This window comes from Harmonia axyridis, chromosome 1 (genome assembly GCF_914767665.1).
Source record: "Harmonia axyridis chromosome 1, icHarAxyr1.1, whole genome shotgun sequence".
Taxonomy (NCBI): Eukaryota; Metazoa; Arthropoda; class Insecta; order Coleoptera; family Coccinellidae; genus Harmonia; species Harmonia axyridis.
This window is the reverse complement of record NC_059501.1, coordinates 46,920,447-46,932,617: the sequence shown is the minus strand read 5'-3', so window position 1 is coordinate 46,932,617 and position 12,171 is coordinate 46,920,447. Positions and strand designations below refer to the sequence as shown.

Below are 12,171 nucleotides of genomic sequence, written 5' to 3'. Positions count from 1 at the left end.
AGGTTGTACATTGAACGATTTCCTGGGCGTAATATTCCTGACAGAAAATTGTTTCAAAATATTCATCAACGTCTGCATGAAACAGGCGCATTGAAAAAAATGGGGGGACCAGGAAAACCAAACACAGTAAGAACGGTGGAACTGGAAGAGAATGTGCTGGACATGATCGAAGAAGACCCTAGTACTTCTACTCGAAAAATTTCCAATACTTTGAATGTGAGTAATAAGACTGTTTGGAAAATTCTTAAAGACAATTTGTTATACCCATACCATATGCAACGCGTTCAGGCACTTATTCCTACTGATTTTCCCCCACGTATTGCATTTTGTCAATGGCTTTTAACCACATTAGTTCAAATTCCTCAATTACTGACGCTGATTCTTTTTACCGATGGAGCGAATTTCTCAAGAAATGCAATAAGAAATTTTCATAACAACCATGTATGGGCCGACGAAAATCCACATGAGGTAATTGAAGATCGTTTTCAACATCAGTTCTCATTGAATGTTTGGGTTGGTATTGTGGGTGACTGCCTAATAGGGCCGATATTTTTACCAGAAAGACTTACCGGGGACGTGTATCGCAACTTTTTAGAACAAACGTTACCTCTGTTTTTGGAGGATGTACCATTGGCAATAAGACATGCAATGTGGTTTATGCACGATGGTGCACCAGCGCATTTTAGTTTGGTTGCTCGTGAGTTTTTAACATTAACATACGGAGATCGCTGGATTGGAAGAGGTGGACCTCATTTATGGCCTGCTCGTTCCCCGGACTTAAACCCCTTAGATTATTTCCTATGGGGCTATCTAAAATCATTAGTTTATACCACTCCAGTAGAAAATGTTGAAGACTTGCGAAATCGGATCATTGCTGGGTGTAACTTAATAAGAAATGATCCTGGTGTTTTTGAAAGGGTTCGGCAGTCAATGAGGAGAAGATTGGATGCTTGTATGCTGGCTAGAGGTGGTCATTTTCAACAGTTTTTGTAGGTTGAGTTGAATTTTCATGTAATTTTTCATAATAAAATGTTATTATCTGAAATTTTGTTTCCCCTATATCTTCGAAACAAATAGGTTTTTCAAAAATCATCAAATGACAAAATATTCTTAGAATAGTCCAAGGAACAACCCCCTGAATTTTTGCCGCATGTTTAGGAAACACCCTGTATTTGGAAGAATAAAGTTGAGAATTTCTTCACCTCCCAATCTCTTAAAGATGATAACAGAATGCAATAAAATTTTAAAATTCCCAATTTGAGAATAATTTCATGCAAAAATGTTTTTAGTGAGTGAATCAGAGCTGTTATGGGCAAAATATGTAATTCAATAGTATAAAAGCATTTCAATAAAAAATAGAAAACTTGAGTGTACAAATAAATCTATATTTTTCATACAAGCTTAATCAATCATTCATGTCATGAACAGTTTCAATAAATAGTGACTTTAGAAAGTAATTTACACATCGGCTGATAAATGGTTCCAGTTTTGAAAGTTACAGTACATTTATGTTGAAATTCTTCATATACTAAATGAGTCCTTTAAAATTTATTTCTGTCTCGTTATGATTTTGTCAATTCATTCACTTAGCCACTCAATTCGAAGTATCAAGACGTTTTTTCTGATTGCTTCACCAGTTCAGCTACCACAGCTAAAATGATCCATAATCGCTGGGATAAAATAACACGTTAAGAGTTATACGATTAGAATTTTGCACACAGTGTCCATAAAGAATGCAATAATTATTGAATAGACTCTGATGAGAGAGAATATGCATATTTTAATGATCTTTAATGGGTACTTTCATTGGCGACTCTTAAATGGATGGATATCTCTTCTCTTCATTGGAAATTTGAAGGCATTCCACTTTATTTTTTCGTTATCGAATCTGAATTCCCATATATTCAATCATGATTGTATACCTGCCTTCCTAATTTCGAAATTTTGGGTTCTTTAAGAGAGAAAAATGATATGAATAATATTTACTGATTATTTCTATGATGAACCATTCATAGCAATTTTAAGTGATATTTTTGTAACTAGAAATAATGCCGCGACTAGACGTTTATGGCCTGCTTCGATGTCAATAATTCCTGAATGGACTGTAGTATGGTGTTGTATAGCATCGTAAATATCATTGGATTTTCGAAGAAGGCTAGGAGACAACATCTGTTCTCCTGATTCTGGTTATTGTAGGTATATATCTCATCATCTTTAATCCTTACTTTCCTTTCAAGCCTTCCTATCTTACCGTATAGAGATCGTAAGAGTACTACTACTAAGACCTATGTGTAATTGTACCAGAAATCACAAATACAAGTAGGTAAGTAATTGTATTCGGGCATTAAACGTTTCTATTTTATGGCATTCATATAGTCCACTGAATTTATCAATAGTGAAATCATTATTGACAAAGTTGTTTGGATGAATTTTATTTCATTATCAAATAAGCGGAAGGTTCATCATTGAAGTTCCATTAGAAATCACCCAGTATTATTTCCCGATACCTAGCCTGAATTATTCGGATATTACATCATTCTAATTTTTATTGGGCTATCAAATAAACAGGCTTTTTAGGCTGTACAATGTTTTCTTTTGTCTATTGCATTGATTGAATCAAAAATGGTATGCTGCAAAACTAGTTCATTCACAATATTTTATGGTTTTGATCAAATCTCAATAATTTCATAATTTCTAATCATCACTTTTTGCCTAATTCGTATTAATCATTCTTAAATAATTTAAGGCCAGTGAATTTTTGTCGAATTATTTTTTTTAGTTATGTATGAATATTCCCTTCATTGATATAGTGCTCTTTTCATTCAGAAAATTTCAATCTCTTTATAGAAGTTTATTATAACTGAATATTTTTGTTGAAAAATATTTTTTTCTATCTATGGCACTATGTGCCATTGAAAATTTTCAAAACAAACTCGTCATAAATGACATAGATCTTGGAAGGGGAGCTTCGCCTTAACCCTGCGCCATTGCTCCATTCAACTGTTGACAAAATCGTGGTTAAAATCAAATTTATCTGTCCTGTCGTGAACACTTTCGAAGGGAAAATAAAAACTTTAAATTTTAAGTTTAGGTTCGAATCTCCTATTCTTCAATTATTCTTGAATAAATATATCGTGAATGTCGTGAAAAAATACTAAACAATACAATAGAGATTCGATCGAGTAAAGTTCAAGCGAGAAGAAAGCGTTTTCGTGCTCTTCATTTTTGTCGACACTGTATGCCAAATTGTCATTGTTTCTAATCATTCGGAATTCAATAGGAAAATAATCATTTCACAAGAATTAATGCCTTTCAACAATGAGATTTTCTTATTTGTGTTTGAAATTACTGATACCCTCTGCAAGAAACACAGGAGTCACGTTGAGCGACTTATTTAGATACTTTTTAATAATAAATTCAAATATTTCAGTAATATATACTAAGCCTGAACTCACAGTAATAGAAGCATTACTTCTGCTCTTTGGTCTAGGTACTTGAAAACTTCTATCCAATAAATCTGCTTTATCCTCTTCTTCACTGGAGCTGAAGTTTTCTAATTGCTTAATATCTTCGTGCAAACTAGCAGTTCTGCTTGCTATTTGAGCTTGTAATGTAAGTCGTGGTAAAGGCACTGGAGGAAGAGTCCCATGGATGGAATTCCTCTGAACTGAACTGATACTAGGATATCCGAATAGCGCAGATGATGGTCTCGTTGGAGCAACTGGCTCAGACTGGTGAAAAAAATAACTAAAATGAATTATTTCGAACATGTGTTTTGTTACTCTTGTTGATGTTCAATCATTTATTAGCCATTTTGAAAAGTTTATTGGGATTGTAGGGCTTATATTGCATCTATTCAAATTCGGTATGACAAGAATATTGGAGTTTCCACAACATTGATCACGTTTTATATTTTCCTAGGAAAAACGAATGTCCAATCTTCTTTGGTGAGTACGTAGTTTTTTCAGGATGTCCTTGGAGTAACTGTATATACACTTACCATAGGTAGAACCATAGGTAGAGTGGGACTAGGTAGGTACGGATTGACAGCAAAAATAATTTCTGCCTTTCTTCAGAAGAAAGCTACAGTGTGAATTCGCAAATTCATGGAAATGTTGAAACCATCATCAAATTCAAATTTATTCATTTCAAAATACATTATTGATCCATGAATATAAAAATAAGCACTCATGACCTATAAGCAAGCTTGTATGTCACAAAGTCAAAAAAAAAAGAAAACCCGACAGAAAATTTCCCTAGTTACACTTTTTTTTTAATAGGATGATGCCAAGCCGTAATCAAGCCACTACTCATAGTGTATCAATTAAAACATTCATTATTCGAATGAAAACACAATCAAAATCTAGATCATCCAACACTATAACTACATATCTACACAAAATGTTTGCTATCGTTTCCAACAAATAATGGAATAGAATACTCCCGAATTTGCGATTATATACATTCTGAGATCATTTCTATATTTCCTCTTTCTTATGTTGGTGTTACTTTTCAAATGAACCGGTAGTTGGCAATAGAATTCAGGACCATGATGAAGTGAGCTGTGTTGTACAGGGTAGGCAAATAATAATAATAATAATCATCATCATCATACAACCCTTTGCGTCCATTGTTGGACATAGGCCTCTCCCATTTTATTCTTATTCAACTCTTATCTCCTATTATGATAATAATAATATAGTTGGCAATAGAATTTAGGACCATGATAAAGTGAGCAGATGTACATGGTAGGCAAATAATAATAATCATCATCATCATACAACACTTTTCGTCCATTGTTGGACATAGGTCTCTCCCTTTTATTCCACTCTTACCTCCTTTTATAATAATAATGAAAATATGGTTAATTCTGTAAGCTACAGGTTATAAACATATAATCACAGAGGCTTGATCCTGCACATGACTTCTGAATGAACAAAATAAAATACAGTAGCCGGTATTCAAATAATTCCACAAATCAAAATCAATTTCCAACAACATATCACAACAAAAAGATTTAAAATTAACAAATACTCAAGAGTACATCATCCACAGTAATGATCACTGATGAGTGCAAATTTCATACATACAATATATCACTAATACAAGCTCATTCTTCACTGCAAGTTACGTCAATATATTTATATGGAGGAATGTTATTTTCGGTAAGTAAGTTATCCATTTATTTCCTTTAGTAAAAAATCATTGAAAATGGTGTGAGTTATTGGGGATTTATTATTGAATTGAAATATTTTCTGCCCTTATCCATTACAGAATTTTTCAATTTTTTCTTCTTTTTAATGAGTTCTCTGATATTTTTCAGGTTCTCTGGAACAGCGGTATATATTTTTGAGGCTAGGTAAGCAAAGCATCTCTGGCCTATTCTTTTTCCTACTCTTGGGGTAAGGTATTGATTTGTTTTGTTCCGTGTTTCATATCTACACTCAGTTGGTTGGAGTTGAATTTTTTGTTCGCTTATGCCAATTAAAATCTGCAGAACAAATAATTGGTGAGGATTCGTGACCCTGGAAACAGCAAACAATTCGTCTGATGGCTACAGGAGAGGCTTTCCGTAGATGATTCGAAGCAACAATTTCTGTACCACCTCAACCCTCCTTACATGACAACTATATGCTCCTCCCCAACCTTTTATCCCATATCCTATTTGGGACTGACATAAAGCTGTGTATACCATCATTAAGCTCTTTGTATCCAATTACTTTTTTAGATATCTAAACTTGGTAAGTAAACATCTTAATTTGATCACCAAGATATCTATATGTTCATCCCATTTTAGATGTTGATCAATTGTAACTCCTAGATATTTTATGTATTCAGCTTCGGGAATTGATGTTTCGTTGTCAACCCATATGTGGAAGTCCTGATTGGTAAGCAGCAAATGGTAAGTATTTTGTTTTCTTTAAATTAACCGTTAATTTATTCGCTCGAAACCATTGCTTTATAATTGAAAGATCTCCTTCTGCTACTTGTTTCAGTTTTTTCCAAGTACTATTTTCGTACATCATGACAGTGTAGTCTCTCCTTTTCCTTTCATTAGTAATAACCTGTTTTTGTATATAATGAACAAAAGTGGCCCCAATACTGTCCCCTACGGTACCCCATATTGAAAAGTTTTCCCTTCACTCGAATGTTGACCTATCTTCACAAATTGGGTTCTGTTAAATGAATAGCTCTTCATTTATTTAAGTGCTTTACCCCGAAAGCCATTGAGATGGAATTTTCGTAAAAGCTTTTTGTGCGATACGGTGTCGAAGGCTTTTGAAGGTCGATTAACACGCAGAGACCCATCATGCTTCCATCCAACCATTGGTAAATTCTCTCTACTACTTCTTTTTTTGCATCCTGTGCAGATGTGCCCTTCCTGAAACCGTATTGATTATCAGACAAAATTCTATTCTTCTCCAAAAAATTAACTATACGAACTTTCAACAATTTTTCCACTATTTTAGACAAATTAGATGTTTAACAGATTAGTCTATAATTTGTTATTATGGTTATATCTCCCGACTTGAATAATGGTTTGATCACACCCACCTTGAAAATGTTCGAAAATTCAGCCGTTTCAAAATATAGATTTGCAAGCAACATTATAGGTTCTATTATTATTTCTTCTTGGATATTTTTTATAAGTTCAGTTCTAATACCGTTATTTCCCAGAGATCCACCATTTTTTAATTCTCTCATCATTCCTCTCACTTCATCTTCAGAAATTGGAACTAGAAAAAGTGTGTTATTACAATAACGGTCTCCTTCTTTCCTTTGTGGAATTCCATCTATATTTTTCGCTAGTCGTTTTCCTATTTTACTGAAATATGTTCCGAATTCTTCCACCATTTTTTCCTTTGATGTTAGTACTTGTCCATCAGAACTTTTAACCGGCATTATTTCTGTTGCAGGTCTAGTTTTTCTGCAGAGATCATCTACAAACAACCTTAGAGATCTCGCCTTTGAAGTGTTCTCTGTTACGAAGCTATTCATATAATCTTTTTTTGCGGTTTTTATCAACTTCTGAAAACATTTCGATACCTTGAATATTGCATCTTCAACCTTCCATCAAGTGGGTCTTTAATAGTTGATATAAATTTAACGAAGTGTTTCCAGCTTAAAAAAATAAATATGAACAGAAAACAGAAAACGGCAAGAAGGGACCCAGAAGCAGAAAATATCAAACAAAAACTAGATATACTACTTGGGCTCAGTACACACGACAATTCTTTCAAAGATATGTACCAGAAAACAAATATACAATATGATAACCATCTGAAGAAGAAGAAAAGAGACAAATTTGATATAGCCATCCAAAAATCGGAAAAATAAAAGTAAAACTATGTGGTCATTCATAAAGTCGATAAACAACTCCCAGAAAAGAGATTTATCCCTAATAATTGGTAATCCACCAAATATTGCAAACGAGATGAACACCTTCTTCGTCAACACTGCAACAAGATTGACTGCAAACATATCAAAAAGTAAGAGTAAATGCAAATATGTGAAAGGAGATAAGTCATTTCGACTGAGGAAAATTAGACTAGAAGAGACCAGAGAAATTATCAAATCATTAAAGAATAAACACTCTAGTGGATATGATGGAATATCAAACAAAATGATCAAACAAACAGATGAAGAAATGGTCCAACCCATCAATTACATTATAAACAATTCTTTGAAATATGAGATATTTCCTGAAAGTATGAAAATAGATATTGTCAAGCCAATACACAAGAAAGGCGATATTAATGATTACGGTAATTACAGGCCCATAAGTATTCTACCTGGCTTTTCAAAGCTCCTAGAGATGGTATATTGTAGGCAAATTATCAATTTTTTGACAGAAAATGCATTCTTCAGGGAGAGTCAATATGGATACCGAAAAGGAAATTCAATACAAACAGCTATATATCTTTTGTGACAAAAATTGTGGAGGCTTTTGAGAACAAAGATGAGGCAATGGGAATTTTCCTAGACCTGACAAAAGTATACTACTATTTGGATGTGAATGAATTAATAACAAAACAGGAAAAATATGGCAAATAAGAGGACCAGCTTTAATGTGGGTAAGATCATATTTTTCAGCAAGGAAACAAATGGTGGAAATGGAATCAAAGGGAGAGGTCTTCAAATCTGACCTAGAGGAGATGATTTTGGGAGTTCCACAGGGAAGTGTTGCCGGCCCTCTCTTTTTCATAGTATACGTTGATAATTTCGATTTGTGTCTTGGAGAAGACGAAAGTGTGATAGTTACGGCAAATTATGTAGACGACACCAATTTGTTGGTTATCCATGGGATTCTTTCAGAACTTGAAATTTTGAGCTCAAGATTAATAGAAGAAAGTCAAAAGTGGTTTGAGGCGAACAATCTCATCTTAAACAAAGGAAAAACAAGAAAGGTTTTCTCTTTTCACCTTCAACCGTGTGTGGTGAAAAGGTAGAAGATAATGATCATTTGGATGATTGTACCAAACTGTTAGGAATATATACATATAGATGAAAATCTTAAGTGGAATGAACACGTTAATTATTTGAGTATAAAGATTAGAGCAAGTGTTTATGGGCTCAGAATGATGACATTGTATCATACAACAATTGAATCAAAATTGAGGTTTGGGATTATATTCTACGGAACATCAAATATAGAGACCCTATTCATATTACAAAACAAATCTATAAGATTCATGAGAAATCTCAAATATAACGAATCTTGCAGAACTTTTTTCGAGAAGAATGGAATACTGACAATATATGCCCTATATATACAGCAATGTTTATTATTTATGAAAAGGAACAATCAACTGTTTCAAAAATATGAGAATAAGAAAGCATTCCATAAGACCAGAGGTTTAGATTATATATATCCTAAATTCAATCTAACTACAAGTCAACGACAAGTAGAATACAGATGCTTGAAGATTTTTAATTCATTGCCTGAGAACATAAAACTAACACAGGATGTCAAAGGATTCAAAAGGAAACTCTTTAGGTTTTTGTTGAATCTGGAACCATATAATATGACAAGTTACATGAGATGAATAATTGTTTTCTATTTTTTGACACTGTTCCACTTCACTATCACAATGCTGAATTTGATTTGAAATTAACCAAATTATTATTATTTATTTATGCTATTTTTCACATTTATGACCTTCAAAAGGCTTGGTGTAATCCAGTCCTTCCTAACTGATTTTTCACTTGATAATCTAATACTTGTTGTATTTTTTTATGTATAATAAGTTAATAAATCAATGAAAGTTTCTGCAAAAAAATTTACATTTTTATTTTTAATCATATTACCCCAATTTATTCATCCAATAACTTCCTTCAACTTGCCAAAATCAACATAACTCTTATATTTATGAGCCTTTTCTCCTTGGATTTTTTCAGTATCCAGGCACAATAAAGTCGCACAGTGATCGGTAATATCTGAACGAAGAATGAATGCACTATCCACTTATCTTCAGTGGAATTACGACGACCAAGAAAGATATGATCCAAACAACTACCAATGCAATTACATAATTTAAATATATATATATATATATATATATATATATATATATATATATATATATATATATGCCGCACAACACCATCACGTGGATGCAGAAAGCAGTAATCCTGGGAACTGTCAGCATAGTGAGAAATAGTATATTATTCAACGAGCGGTAATGTAGGTCATAACTCACGCAGATGATGTTTGCAGCACGAGCCGCAGGCGAGTGCTGTAATTCATCAAGTGAGTTATGACCATTACCGCAAGTTGAATACTATACTTTATCTACGACTATATCAATAAATACTAAGAAAAAAATACAGACTTAGAATAAAGACAGAAGGAACGGGAAATAATCATAATGTGCTCGATCCCGTACAAGAGAGAAGGAAACTTAGTGTTACCAATCACAATCGAACTAGCTTCGGCTAGCTCGAATCCAGTATAGAGTACAGACATAGAAATTTATTGAAAAACCTTAATAATTGCCTATAAAAATGCATTAGAATATACCAAAAAATATTCCCTGTAAACGATTACTTAATGATCTTACTGCTACACCAATCTTGAAAAATTTTTCAAACTTCTTTATATTTTCTCGGGCAATTAATTCTGCTTGGTAACATTAGCTATTTGTCTTTTGGAAATGTATACCTTTATAATATTTCATCTTCACTATTTGAATTAATTGTTTTCAGCAAAACATTCCCAATAATTAGATATAAACTTAATTTGAAAACGTCAAAAGTGACATTCCCTCGGACATTCCTCCCCTCAATAACAATAATGGAATGTTCCCTTTCAGCCAATCGAAAAGAAGCAGAGAAGTACAGAAGCACAGATCCATCATATTTTCCAATTTATAATAGTGAGTTATAGTAGTGAGTTATTATAAATCACGCTGTTTGTTAATGGATACTATTGATTGCTCAAAAGCAGTTGAATAATGAGTTTATAATGATGTTTTCCAAAATTTGCCGGCAAAATTGAATTTCGTTGAGGTGGATAATTATGCGATTAATATTTTCGCACGTGAACAATTGCCATTGTTCACTAAGTAATGCAACATCGAAGATTTCTTAACAGAATTGACAAACTTGATTTTGTCAGAAACGTACCCATTTGGATAAAAACAGCCATATCTTTTTTCTTTGAATAACAAATGACTTGTGTGATACCTCTTTGAAATCACTATAAAATAGACAATTTATTGGAGTAATGTGCAGCAGTAGCTCAGTACATTTTTTTTCCACTACGATGGACTAAACTTCATGAACAAATTAATCCACCACCAAAATTTCCAATAAAAATATTTCTCATAGCCCCCCTTTAAAATTTTTGGAAAATGTTATTAATGTAAACGTTAAAATCATTTTTCAGCAATATTTTACTCAAAAAATTAACCAGAAAGATGTAAAATTGTACCAACCGTAAGGGCAAAACTATTGAAAGGGCCGAAAATTCATTATTTTCCAAAAAAAAAAAAATATCTTGAAAACGGTGACACTTTTATTATAGGAATTTTGTCATAGCAGGTGAGTTATCTTTTGATCTACATTCTCCCTCGGTTTGACGTGGTCTTTACGGGACACCCTGTATATCTATCTATATATATATATATATATATCTATATATATAGGGTATGAGTAGGGGATTTGTTTGGGGGTCACAAATTATTTCACTATATAGGTCGTGTTCAATTCGATCGAAACAATCGATTCACATCAAAAAATCCCCAGCAACGGTCAATTTAGTCGAACACCGAATTTTTCAATCTTCGGGGGGTAGGTAGGGGACAACAAGGGGGTAAATATCATTTCACCATATAGAACGTGTTCAAAAGATATTTTATAATCGATTCGAATCGAAAATGAGTCAATCCTCCTTCCAAAATCCCTGGTAGAGCCCTTAGAAGAAGAACTGTTCTGAAGAACGCAGTGACGGCTCGTGCCCTCGAGATGTGGGTCGGCCACACTCCGGAAAATTACGAACGTATATATCAAATTTATTAAAATTCATTAGTTCCAAAAAATGAAGTGATGAAATGTCTTTAAACCTTATTTCAATTTGAGTTATAATTAAATCCAGAATTTCACAAAAAAGCCGTTTCATTGAGGAATTATCCGTGATCTGAATTTCGGAATCTATTTTACGTTTTCGACGTCTAGCACTCGGTGGCATTACTTCTGGGAGTTTTTCTACTTCTGAATATAAGCGAATGAAATACTCATCTTCTGTGCGAAATTTTTTCAGAGTCGATAATAAAGAAGTGATTCTGGCGTTGCAATAAGTTATATCTGATAACTTATGCTGGATTATAGAAAAAACGGGATCTGTGTATGTAAAAATCAAATTAAAAGAGTGGAGAATGAACAAAAATTCGAAATCATTCAACATTTTCTTCAGACCGGTAGCTTCACGTATTGTAATATCATCCCATTCATCTAAATTGTCGCTGATATGATCAAAAACTTCAATTAATTCTTCTCTCTTATCGAATATTGTTTTTACAGCGCGAGATTTGAAATTCCAACGAGTTTCCGAGCTAGAGGGTAATTTTTTTTTGCAAATTTCGTCTAGAATATTAGTGCGTTTACTTGTTTTAGTGAAAAACGACGAAAATCCTGAAAGATTCGACACTCCTTGATTTTCTTGGTCGAATC

At 33.2% G+C, this 12,171-nt stretch overlaps 2 protein-coding genes across 7 annotated transcripts in view; both read right to left on the bottom strand.

Moving 5' to 3' along the window:
* LOC123675744 overlaps positions 1–12,171 on the bottom strand; it is a 244,034-nt gene that overhangs the window by 40,855 nt on the left and 191,008 nt on the right. For 3 of the 6 annotated variants that reach the window (XM_045611356.1, XM_045611276.1, XM_045611430.1), the window contains exon 11: positions 3,456–3,731. The exons of 1 other annotated variant lie outside the window; for it this stretch is intronic. In XM_045611356.1, coding sequence (XP_045467312.1) covers positions 3,456–3,731 — 276 coding nt within the window. Of the gene's footprint in view, positions 1–3,455; positions 3,748–12,171 lie in introns of those variants that run through there. 2 more of the 6 variants (XM_045611674.1, XM_045611593.1) reach the window with 2 other exon arrangements.
* LOC123676078 lies at positions 3,788–7,013 on the bottom strand. Its single transcript, XM_045611803.1, has 2 exons — positions 6,556–7,013; positions 3,788–6,382 (listed from the first exon to the last, which is right to left on the bottom strand). The coding sequence occupies exons 1-2, from the start codon at positions 6,997–6,999 to the stop codon at positions 6,200–6,202; spliced, it is 627 nt and encodes a 208-aa protein (XP_045467759.1). The 5' UTR covers positions 7,000–7,013; the 3' UTR covers positions 3,788–6,199.

Coding starts and splice junctions, on each gene's coding strand:
- LOC123676078 (XM_045611803.1), bottom strand. CDS start 6,999: ATGAATAGCTTCGTAACAGAGAACACTTCAAAGGCGAGATCTCTAAGG. Junction 6,383..6,555: donor AATTTTCGAACATTTTCAAG/GTGGGTGTGATC, acceptor ATACGGTTTCAG/GAAGGGCACATCTGCACAGG.